This window comes from Nasonia vitripennis, chromosome 2 (genome assembly GCF_009193385.2).
Source record: "Nasonia vitripennis strain AsymCx chromosome 2, Nvit_psr_1.1, whole genome shotgun sequence".
Classification (NCBI taxonomy): Eukaryota; Metazoa; Arthropoda; class Insecta; order Hymenoptera; family Pteromalidae; genus Nasonia; species Nasonia vitripennis.
Genome location: NC_045758.1, coordinates 32,922,132 through 32,934,675, shown reverse-complemented (window position 1 = coordinate 32,934,675; position 12,544 = coordinate 32,922,132). Strand labels below are relative to the sequence as shown.

General features: G+C 43.5%; 2 protein-coding genes across 4 annotated transcripts; one reads left to right on the top strand and one right to left on the bottom strand.

The window, feature by feature from the left end:
* Positions 1 to 1,341: 1,341 nt before the first annotated feature.
* On the top strand, positions 1,342 to 10,820 carry LOC100118359 (ATP-binding cassette sub-family G member 1). Of its 3 annotated transcripts, XM_008206626.4 has the most exons (11): positions 1,342 to 1,582; positions 2,227 to 2,500; positions 4,736 to 4,853; positions 6,118 to 6,307; positions 7,960 to 8,105; positions 8,348 to 8,586; positions 8,661 to 8,869; positions 8,954 to 9,122; positions 9,202 to 9,458; positions 9,534 to 9,774; positions 9,856 to 10,820. In XM_008206626.4, exons 2-11 carry the CDS (start codon positions 2,353 to 2,355, stop codon positions 10,023 to 10,025), a joined length of 1,887 nt encoding a protein of 628 aa, XP_008204848.1. In that variant the 5' UTR covers positions 1,342 to 1,582; positions 2,227 to 2,352; the 3' UTR covers positions 10,026 to 10,820. The 3 variants fall into 3 exon arrangements, with proteins under 3 accessions (XP_008204848.1, XP_032453384.1, XP_031780550.1); XM_032597493.1 differs by lacking the exon at positions 2,227 to 2,500 and having other exon boundaries at positions 1,343 to 1,582; XM_031924690.2 differs by lacking the exon at positions 4,736 to 4,853 and having other exon boundaries at positions 1,343 to 1,582.
* LOC100679572 lies at positions 10,730 to 12,515 on the bottom strand. The gene is made up of 5 exons (XM_003425896.5): positions 12,268 to 12,515; positions 11,735 to 12,158; positions 11,493 to 11,663; positions 11,232 to 11,410; positions 10,730 to 11,134 (listed from the first exon to the last, which is right to left on the bottom strand). Exons 1-5 carry the CDS (start codon positions 12,341 to 12,343, stop codon positions 10,827 to 10,829), a joined length of 1,158 nt encoding a protein of 385 aa, XP_003425944.1. The 5' UTR covers positions 12,344 to 12,515; the 3' UTR covers positions 10,730 to 10,826.
* Between the last annotated feature and the right edge of the window lie 29 nt (positions 12,516 to 12,544).

Here is a 12,544-nt window from a genome sequence, read left to right as displayed (position 1 = left end):
TCGTACACGTTTAGACAAAAAAAGAGCATTAATTTTCACGTAATTTTTCGAAGGTCAGATCACTGCGTACTTTGCATGCATAGTACCGATAAATGCGCAATTAACAATTTTTGCCTTACCTGATCAAAGCACCGTCCATCGATCTTTATGCTTATGTTATTGCTCATCCGCTTGTTTCCTTTTTTCATTGCTTTAATTTATGATCAATACGTCAACGAGACGAAAATAAAGTTCGCAGACTGTCCTTAGTCTCTATGAGATTTTTTATTTCAGATAACTTGTTACGTTGCAGAAGTAAACGATGATTTCACACGAGGAATCTTCGAACGGTGAAAAGAGTGATTTTCAGCGAAATCCTTCTACACACGATCGACGTAATAAAATGATCTTTTTGCAAAAAAATAAGTTGCATATTCTTTTTTCTCCAATCAAAAAACGTATACGGTGCATGTAACGTAATATAGAACTCGGCGAATACTAGCGCTATACCCATAAATCTTTGGCAGATGTAACAAAACATTGCCTAGTATATAGGAATAAAAATCGTAATTTATCGCTCCGACACTACTATGTATCTTTTTTCTATTATAATTTCATGAGTTTTTTCTCCGACGGACAAAGTGATTCTCAGCTCGCCGCGTGTGTAATTTAAATTTTTTTCATCGCACTCCGTTTTTATCAGTCCGGAGACTACGTTATCAAATTATCGAAAAATCCATAAATCGCTTATAATTTAATGCGATGAAAAACCAGCTGGTCTTATTACTTCGCATCTCGTCGGATGCGTCATATTGGTATTGATAACTGTTTTCTCTTTATTAAAGTTCATCGATATAGCCGCGATGCTCATGGCCTTATCTCGATTCGCGCGCTGCGCATGCTCCTTATGAACCTTATGCGTGTGAAGTCGCGATAATTTTTACCGCGGACACATAAGCGAATAAGGCGATGATTTCACCGGCAGGGAAATTTTTCAATCCGTCATCTGCAGCGGGGTTGACAAAAAAAAAAAAAAATAAATAAATAAAAAATAAAAAACCTTTCTACGGCGATTTAATTGAATCATAAACGCGTCTTTGAATAATGCACGATACGAGCTCTCTCGTCGAACGATGAATCGATCGTTCAATTTGCGAAATAATAATTACACGAGCGGAGAGAACCGGTTGGCGGAAAAACTGTTCGAAAGCGCGAAAAACCGACGATCGATATAGCCATTAGGGCTGCAAAATGCCAGCGATAAGCCGCGGAGAAGCACAGCGCGATGCGTCGCGGGGGCGACGAGGGAGTGAGAGAAAAAGCCGCTCGCGCGAGCTCTATAAGCTTAGCGAGTGCAGGGGACTTCAGTTAGCCGCCACAGTTGCTCGTGCGCAGACATAGACACACGCGCGCGCGCGGGCGAGTTACTCGTGCCAGCGTCGGCCGCAGTACTCTATATATACGTACAGTCGTCGTTATAAGACACGAGCCACAGAGCACGCATAAGCGAACTCTTTCCTCATTATGCGCCGCGTAATCGCGAGAGCCGTTACCGACTCTTCTATAGGATCGTTCTGACATCGTCGCTGCCGACAAGAACGAGGTATAACAATCGATTCTTCTTATGTACTTTAAGTGTCTATACCCGCACCGCACAAGCCTGTACAGACGCGCAATAACACGATAATAGCCCGATGCGCTCGGAGAACAGAGCGGAGGCGTGATCGTCCGGCGCGGGTGGGCGTCTCTCTGTGTGTGTGTGTGCGTGTGACTCTATGCGAGCTTCCGGTCGATTCTATCATTTCGCGTAACTCGCACCGAGAGACTTAGAAATGGTCTTAATAAGGACAAGCTATGGTTATCGCGTGACCCGATAAATTCAGTGTCTCCGTCGCAATCGCGCTTATTGTAATAGACGCTCAGATGGGCGGGAGAATCCGTCGTTGCAAACAATGTTCAAGACAGCGCAGCTTTTCCCGCCGCTGCGAGCTTTCCGCTCGCGCTTTCTTATATCAGCCTCGACTCCTGTGCACAATCGATCGTCAACAAACATCTAGATTTTTTTACCTAATTCATTAATCGCCCGACAAAACTGACGATTCGATATATCTGTCCTCTTATCTGCGCCTATAAAAAAAAAAAGATCGTAAAACTCGATCGACATATACTTATAATCTCTTGGGACGTTGCGCGAAAACAAACGCGTAAACGGAGAGATTCATGAAAATTCGAATTATTATTCCACAGAGGCACACGCAACGAGAGCGTAAAAGCGAGAGCGGGCGATGCGACTCGTCAAAGTGCGAGCGGACCGCGGTGAGCACATCAACCGTACACTGATATAATATACGTATATCAGAGAGCAAAACACGCATGGCTGCATCAGCGGACTCGAGAATGACGAAGGATCCTCGCGTGCAGGGCGGTCGCGAGAGTCCGGCCCTCTCGCACGTCACCAAAATGTTCCCCGTCAACATCGAATTCAACGAGCTCACCTACACCGTGCCGACCGGTCGAAAGGGTGAGTAACGTAATATACGTGATAAATATGGTTAATTTTTCCCCGCGCAAAATTCAATTACGCGATAAGCCTATACTATCAGCCGAGACGACGCTTTAAATCAAGCTTATCCACCGGCGCGTGTACACTTGGAATATGGATGGAAAACTACGAAAATCATCGACTCCGCGCTTAATTGCATCTTTCTGCGGCGAATTACACGCTCTCGTTAGTTATCCTGTAACAGCGACGATCTTTGTGTGTATATAGGTATTTCGAAGACTTTTTCCCGGTCTGTTTGCCGACTGTCGCGCGCGTTTAATTGAGACGCCGGGAGATTGATTGCACCTGTCATTATCGCGCCGCGGAGATATCATATTATGCAATTTTTCGGTACGGTACCCGCTATGATAATATACACACACTATATGCAGCAGCGTTGTATAATGGCCAGAATAGTCTAATAATTTATATAAAGCGACGATGTATATATTTGACTTTTAAAACAGCGCTCGGGCTGACGTATTTTTTTCGTATGGCCCGAGGCATTATATACCGCCGGAGATCGCTGTAACGGTTGGTTGAAAAATCGTGTAGAATTCACGCGCGGCGCTCGATGCTTCAGATCGAAAGGTCAACTTCTCTTTTGTATAAATATACATGTCGCTGTGATCGTGTGTGCTCGATCGACATTGGAATTTTAACATTCCCGCGCGCGCGCGCTCTTACAATTTCGCCGGATAAGATAAAAGCCGTAGAGGTGTAACTTAATTATTGTCCTAACTCTGATAAGACGGAAGAATTTCGCGAAACTATGCGTACGACACACAATCAGATCGCACTGAAGAATCGCGTTATATCGATTACCATTATGCTAATCATTCAATTATACAATCGTCTTGACATACGCCCAATTGTATTATATAGCCGCAGGAAAAATGCGGAATACCCGGAAAAGAAATGCATAATGTCTTAATCAAAAATCATCGCATTGTTTTGACAGCGATGTATAAGAGAGATAGAGAGAGCGAGAGACATTGTATAGTCCAAACAATCACGCGCCAATAATTGAAAACCACGACGAATCGCAATGCCAGAGAACAGATAGGGCAACAGCACAACGAGTAAACAGCTTTCGAGATGTCGAGACGGCGGGTGACGAATACACCGAGAGACACGGAAAAAAGGCCTATACCGCGATTGTCCATTGCACACAGCGAGCAGATGACAAAAAAAACTGCGCAAGGCCGAGTATTGAAAATAACACGGGATATTTCAAGTGCAATGCTGCGTAACAAATGCTCGGCCTTGATCGTCGCAACAAGTGTATAATAGCTCGCGAGTTCGCGTTTACGATGTGTACTTTGCAATAATAGTTACATCGCGTTCGCGGAATCCCATAGCCGGAAGAGCGTTTGAATTCGTCGCTCTTAGAGTTTAGACTTGATTTTTTATTACCACACGCCGCACTAAACTACGTACGCCCGTACAGCCGCTCTAATGACACCTCCGCGAGCGCTTTTTCTATACACCGCTGAGAAAAAAGCATATGAATATACTTACACACGCGTGGAGTAAAAAACCGTCGAGAGCTTAATTTAACGAGAGCTTTTTTCCGCTTAATTCCATGTTAATGCGCTATTTAATTACCCCGATCGCGCAGACTAGATTTCTTCTATCCTCTCGAGAGAAAAAAAAAAAAAAAACAAGAATCGCCCGCGTTATGCGTGTACATACTTTATATATATATACACTCCAGAAGGGAACTCGAAGAGAAAGACTATACGCCGAGCAACGGCCTCAGCGCGTCGCGGCACGCGTGGAGAATTTCAAGTTTATATTTATACGCCACAGTTGGACTAAGCCATTGTTGCACTCGGCAAAGGCTTCTAGCGCAAGCGCCTGAGAAATACTTACTTGTCGTGGGTGGTACGAACCTCTTCAATTCTTATACAGCCCAAGTACTGTATTCGCATGAGTCTCACGCGCGTGTCGAGGAAACTTTCTCGTTTTCGATGAAAAAATGAAAAAAAAAAAAAAACACGTCGCGATCGAATTTATAATCAGCGATCGTCCATCACAGACGTGCGCGAATTAACGCCTATGATGTAGCCGGAAATCGACGCGCTATGTTCGTTATTTAACATAATGACTCGCCTCTCTCGAGCTATAGCCGCTCGTTTTTTCTCGGTTTTCAATAGCTGTGATCTCACGCGAGACTCGAGGATATTATACGGCGTGAATTTTGTGTTGCAGGCTCGAAGCTGATCCTGAGGGGTGTAAGCGGCCAGTTAAAATCCGGCCAACTAACGGCCATCCTCGGGCCTTCCGGCGCCGGAAAGTCCACCCTCCTCAACGTTCTCGCGGGATACAAGTGAGCGATTATATACATATAGTTATGCATTGATCTAGTTGTCCACATACTCGCGCTACATCCGCGACTCTTGATAAGACTGTATATCGGAGCAGCGACTTATGTTGAAATCGCTGCACACTCACCATTGCCTCGATCGCACGAGGAATATTAACAATCGCCGGGCTACTTCTATGCGCGCGCGTTACGAAACTACTTACTCCCGCAGCTGCTATGGCTAATATACCCTTGGCCCACTCGATGGGACGATATACGCGTGCATCAGAGATGATGATAAGAATCGGACGAGATAACGGTAGGAAAAGTGACACGTGACAGGAGTCGGCCAAAGTCTGCGAAGAGAGTCCGAAATAAAGTCGCCAGCTCATGATACGCGATACTGCAGCGATTTGTTTATTATGAAGATTTTCGCACGTGCCACCGCACATATACTATAATTTACAACGATGAACGCAGCGATTCGTCATCGCGTCGGGTGATTGATTTAGGATGATTTTGTTTTACCGACTTCATTACAGTTCGGACGACTTTGCATTATTGTAATTTTATAATCATCCTATATGCGTGTGTATTGGACTGCCTTGGGTTTATACGCGCGTCATAATCGGAGAAGGACTGAGAGAGAGAGAGAGAGAGAGACGAGAGACGGATCAATGTCGCGGCGGAGAAATTTGCATCGGTCTAGGGTACACATGTTTGCAAAAAAAAAAAGCGGCAAAATCACTCCTCGACACGACACGGATGACGTAGGCTACGTTGACACTTCGAAAGAGCTTATTCAAATGAGTAACTTCATTGTTGCTCGATACACGTGCAGCTCGCCGCGTAATCGCCGAACGATTTTTCTTTTCGTGCGAAAATGTGAATATTATTAATAGATAAAAGCGTCTCGTGGAAACATTTTCAGCGATTCACGGCATTAAGGTAATTTGATTGTGATTGCGCGCTATCTGAGACCGTCTGGAAGCTTCGCGAGTATAAGTATTCGGAGCGAGCGAGACGTCTTCGCCGAGAAAAAAAAAACAAAAAAAAAACACGGCGATTCCAGTGCGTAAACGAGCCAACGCTCGCGGGGATCACTGACCGTTCGACCTACGACACGGGAAGCAGCCGCGCAGACGTATACACGCATTATCTAAACGCTCGAGATCGTTCCACGTATATTACAATTTGACTCCGAAACGTCATAATTACGACGAACTGGTTTACAATAAAGCAGCTTTTATTACCCAAACACACTCATTGTTTTGAAATATCGTTTCAGATGCGAAGGAGCCGGCGGCCTGATTACCATAAATGGCCAACCTAGGGATCTCAAAGACTTCAAGCGATCCTCCTGCTACATTATGCAGGAGGATCTCGTACAGCCGAAACTCACCGTCCTCGAGGCGATGCGCTTCGCTGCCGATCTCAAACTCGGAAGCAAAGCTACGCCTGCCGCCCGGTTTGCCATCGTAAGTCATCGTTTTTTTTTCTCTCTCTCTCTCTCTCTCTCGCTTGCTTCTATTATAAATTACGAGTTTTTCGGGAACTTTTAATAAAGTCGCGCGCGCGTGCGACCTTGGTCGCTTTTGATGCGTGTGACCCAATTGGTTCGCGTGATAGATGCCTGTCAGAGTTAATTCGGCTCTTGTGACGTTTCCGCGAGGGTATTAATATTTCATGTGTCTGTAGCTCCTGCACGAGGATTATTTTCCGTGGAATTTTTCAACGATTCTTTCTCGGAGAGGCAGAGCTGTATATAAAAGAATTCGCGTTCGATTGAAAGATCAAACATTGACGTTTCGCAAATTTTAAAAGCCTCTTCGCGCGCGCGCGCGCGCACAAAAGAAGGACCTTTCCTCTTCGCGACTGTATAGAATTTATACTCGACGCAATAAAACGCGATCGACCGAGTGAATCTTCTCGAGATAATCGCATCGAGAGACGATAAGGACGTTTTTTCTCCAGAGTTTCCGTTCCTTCTTTCATTCGAACTTGTAACGCAATCTATCTCTTCGCGAGAGTTAATGCATCATCGAATACACGCTCTCCGAGTACAATATTTAAACAGATTAGAATGCGCGTGTGTATTATGCTAAGCGCACTTTGTTTCTTTCATTCTTCGCGTGCGGCCGTAGAAGAGCGAGTGCGATGACGACGAGTAGGAGAAAAAGCGCGACGACGTCTTGCGAATCGCAATGACGCGCGCTATAAAGGATATTTCTGGCCGTGTGTGTGTGTGTGTGTACGTACGGAATTTTTTTCGAGGACCTCTCATCTCGCATAAACAGCTCAACGAGAGTAAATGTCTCCGGCTAGATTTACGAAGGTCACTAGGGTTAGACGGATCCGTCGTGACAGATATTTTGATGGATTCGAATCGAGACTTTCCTCCTCGCTGTGCTCGTAAATGCAAAGATACGTCCCCCGGACCATCTCGACGCTGACGTCGGCAAAACAAACTTGAATTCGCTACTGCGGTATCGGTATAAGTAGCGCGGGAGTTTCTGTCTACTATTGAACAACAACAAAACGTGCTCGACAATCTTGTACTCGTCCATATATATTTGCGGAGAAACAATGAATCACCGGTGGTAAACGGCGCAAACATTGGCATAGGCTCGCGGCAAAGTGCCACTTGAAATCGTGTGCTCGGCAAGATGCGAAAAGGTAAAAAGTCGTAAGATATCCGCCGCCGCCAAGCAAAAATGGCAAAATGCAGGCGTTCGCGCGGGTGACACTGCAATCTAGCCGTAGACTCTTCTTTCCCCCTGCGCGACAAGAGGCGCGACTCTTGCGATATTCAGCGACGACAGTGTACGGTATTTTTTCTTCAATTTTCTGAATTCGTGTGCGCACTTTGGCAAAGTAGATTTGAGTCGCGATCGAATCTTCATTGGCGGGAGAACAAATCGAAGGAGGAAAAAAAAATAGCGGCACGAGTTAATAAACGAAGACGTCAATGTGTCATCCGTAACTGCCATTAGGCATGCCTCGTTTTTCTGCCAACGGCTATAATTGCATGTACTTAGCGACTTTTTCGTCGAGAGTCTTTTTTTTTGGCATAACGCGAGAAGCCTTGCTGTCTCGGTATTTTTCATCGAGAGAAATTTTACGATTGCAGGTGAGCGAAATTTTGGAGACGCTGAGACTAAACGGAGCGAGGGACACGATCACGGAGAGACTCTCCGGAGGCGAGAGGAAGAGGCTCTCGATAGCTTTGGAACTCGTGAACAATCCACCGGTGATATTCTTGGACGAGCCGACAACGTGAGTATCCGCGAAAAGTATTTTCATTACAAGGATAAAAAAGAGGGAGCGAAAAAAAATTTCTCGATTCAATTATATGCGCGGCTCCAGTTCGACGAGTCAAAGGCGGAACAGAAAAAGCCCATCGCAGTAATGAATTATTGAAATCGCATCGACATCGTGTAAATAAAGCGCGATGTAAGAGAGTGAGGAGGTGAAAAAAGCCTCGGCATTAACATCTCTTCCTCGCGACGATGTTACAGAGGTCTCGACGAGATGTCCTCGATCCAGTGCATAGAGCTTCTCCAGAGGGTGGCGCTGAACGGCCGCACAGTCGTATGCTCGATCCACACGCCCAGCGCGAGCATATTCGCCAAGTTCCACCACGTGTACGTAGTCGCCGCTGGTCAGTGCGCGTACCGAGGTCCGGTCAGCGATGTCGTCCCCTTTCTGCAGCAGGTCGGGATCGAGTGCCCGAAGCACTACAATCCAGCTGACTTCAGTGAGTATTGATATACTCGTAAATCATCCGTCTTCTGCAGTAGATGCGAATTTATTGCTTTCTTGCCGCATCAGTCGTCGAGGTATCCTCGGGCGAGTACGGCCACGAGCTCATCGACAGGATGGTCACGAAGATCGAGCAGAGGTCGCCGATTTTGCCCAACAGTCAGAATCAGGCGGCGAGCGAGTGCTGCAAGATCTCCAAGGGCATGGACAAGATTTCCTGGTGGGAACAGTTCTCCACGCTCTTCCGGAGGAAAATGCTCCAGTTCTACCGCGACAGGGTGAGCGCCTATTTCAGCGTACCCATACCTGTACCTCGTAAAATAGATAGTTAGTTTTTACACTCGTTATCCCACCGATCGCAGAACTACATGTACCTGAAGATCTCGCTGCACGTGTTCTTGGGCTTCATAATCGGCGGACTGTTCCTCGACATCGGCAACGACGGCTCCAAGACTCTCTTCAACTTCGGCTTCTGTTTCACCTGCCTCATCGTCTTCCTCTACATCCCCATGCTGCCCGTCCTCCTGCACTGTGAGTCTCTCGCTTTGGCGACTTACATAAATTCATGCACATAAGTCGCAAAGTTTATATCGACGTCCGAACGCTTCAGTTCCCCAGGAGGTGCAGCTCGTCAAACGGGAACACTTCAACCGCTGGTACGATCTCGGCCCGTACTTCTGCGCGCTGACCGTCTCCAATATTCCGGCGCAGCTGATCTTCTGTGTTCTATACCTGTCGATGGTCTACCCGATCACTAGTCAACCGATGGAGTTCTACCGCTATGCCATGTTCATCAGCACCTGTATGGTCTGCGCTCTCATAGCCGAGAGTATGGGTCTCGCCATCGCCAGTACTCTCAGCATTGTGGTACGTCTATTGTGACTGCTATTTTTTTGTAACACGTGCTGCAAGATTTTTCACTTTTCACGTCCGAAATTTCAGAACGGAATGTTCGTGGGACCGGCGATGACCGTGCCGCTGATGCTGTTCGCCGTCCAAGGCATAGGCGACGAGACGCCCTTGCCGATATACCGGCAAATAATTATGTACGTCAGTTACATACGCTACGGCCTCGAGGGTCTCATCGTCGCGACCTACGGCTACGGTCGCGGCAAATTACCCTGTCCACCAGACGAGACCTACTGTCACTACGCTACTCCGCGTCAACTTCTTCGAGTCATGGGTACGTAACGTTTTTTTTTTTTTTTTTTCCTTACGAATACTGCTCGTGACTAGGTGATGATTCTAATTCTTCTTTTTCCAGGCATGGAACGAATCGTCTTCTGGGTCGATTTACTTGCTCTGGTGGTAATACTGTTCCTGCTCAGGGCGCTCACTTATTACTTGCTCAGGCAGCGCTTGAGGCCGAACAAGACGTTCCGAGCGCTTCATCTTATCGGGCGACTCGTCAAGAGTCACATGAGTATGGACTAGAATGATATAATGCATAATTATATATCTGTGCGCGGCCTGTAGACCTCGACGAACAATTTTTACCAGCAACAACGGCTTGCAGATGTTTTTTTTTTCACTCATGCCTTATTTATATCCTATAAATATAAATATATCCCTAGTGACTATTTCTATGTTGTATTGTAAATATCGTAATGAACGTGTTTTTGGATTGACTTTATTGTTGTTATATTCCTATATATAATATATATATAAGTGTATAGAAGTTAAGTTTTAACCGGAAACTGTGAGTTTAAAAGTGCATCTATATATTTGATGTTTATTTGCTTGTTATATAAATATATACATTAAATATAAAAATACCGTGTTCTTTGTAATATCATCTTGAATGCACATGAATCCGAAAACTTTTTACTATCAACTTTGCATTGCACGCATTTCTATCTTTATTCATAGACCTGCAACTCGTAATTAGTTTTACGGGTCATTAACTCATTTATAGGATATAGCGCGTACATCGTTAGTTCAATACGATCTGCAAAGTTGTAACTATTAAACATTTATTATGCATCGGGGACTTTCTCAAAGCTGTTTGAATAAAAATTACGTACGCAATGATCTCAAGTAAAACATAAAGTCCGAGAAGATATACCGAGGCGAGTAAGTTGTGACACTACTCGCGATTTGTAATCAATCGTGTTGACTATTAACCTTTCGAAAAATAATTAGATTTGATTCAACGTATCAAAACGAATAATTTTATTTAACGACGATATTTACATTAAAATTGCATAATTAAAATTATATACATACTTAGCTTTGCTAACTGCTAGTCCATTTCTTTATACCTTTCCTAATTTTTTTCAGCATTTCTTCGTCCAAATTACGGGTATTCTTTTCCGTTAATTTCAATAAAAGTTTTTTTATTTGCTTCTGCAATATATTTAACTGTAGCTTATCGAGTCCGGGAAATGAATCGATTTTCAGTAAAGTAACCAAGTCTGCTTCTGATTCAACTTGCAGAAGTTTCTCGAATTTTTTGGGATTCCTTTTCTTCTTTTTCACTTTTACTGGCTTTTTTCTTTTCTCCTCCTGATTGGTTTCTTCAAAAGCAAGTCGACTAATTGGCTCTATGAAAGATACATTTTTAGTCCAAAATTGTAAAAGGACATGCCCATCTTTGCAATGAAAATGTTGCAAATGAACATAAATAATGGATTAACTTACGTCCTAGATCCACGTCCATTTGTACAGAGTCCATATCGTTTTGACAGTTCACATCTTCTGAGATTGCTGTTAAATTTTTAGGGATTGTATCATTAGCAATATTCAAATCTTCCTCATCTGCATCATTTGCTTTCATCAAACTGAATATTGATTTATCCCAATTTTCTTTTATTGGCAATCTAGGATAATAAATATAAGAAAAGATTAGATTTTTTAAATACTTCTCACTACAATATTGTTTTATCATAAGTCAATCAGTACTTTTCCATGTCTTCATTGAACCATGGCAAATCAAGCCATTCAGCAAGATTTTCTGGCAAAATATAATTGTCAGGTAACCATGATATGCCAACAGTTTTAAAATTTTTCATGTGATCAAAGATACTGTTATACCAATTGCATGATTTTTTTATCACATGTCTGGAAAGGATCCTAAAGGTATAAACAAAACAATTTATAACACGTCTGATTACTAAAAAAATGCAGTCTTTTAATATATTTACCATATTCTACTAATGACTGCATAAGCTATCATAGCAACAGTCCAAGATTGACCAATACACAATCTTGATTTAAGAAAATTTCCAGCAATTAATGCAGTTGATTCTACTCTACACATGAGTTTTGCAAATCCTTGAGTTCTTACTAAGACGTATTCAAGGGTTTGACGTGGTGGTAAACTAATTATTCCATTATTAATTTCTATGTATTCCTTCAGAAGTTCGTATTCTCTTTCCATTGCCATGTTCAAATAATTTAATAATGCTCGGTTCACTTTTTCCATATGTTTCAGCCCCTTATCACTTCTAAATTTGCTTTTCATGCGATAAATTAATCGACTAAGAAGAGCTGCTTCGGCATGCAACACTTGAAAGGTTTTAAAATCACTCAATATCTTGTCAATGGAATCAATGAACCGTTTTGAATCTGAGTAATAAAATATTTATTAAGAAAAAATAGTGGTATTTGTCATCAAATTAAACAGTAATAATACACAATAAATGAAATAAGAGAGGTTATACTCGTTTCAACATACCGAATTCTGTTACAGAAACGTCCCATGACCTGTAAGGCGGTCGCTGTAAATTGATCTGATTCCACAAAATCTCCATGTTAACACGTAATTCTTATGTTTAAACTGTTTAAAGAGCATTTGCAGAACTGCACTGTTCTCTCTACAAGATGTAAACAAAACTTCAGCGGCGTGAGTTTTTTAACTTGCTGTCTTGCTTCCGCGTATCACGTGACTTTATTTCAGCTGTTTGCAGCGCGCTCTGGCTGGATTTGGACCCCCAAAATAAAATACCTATGCC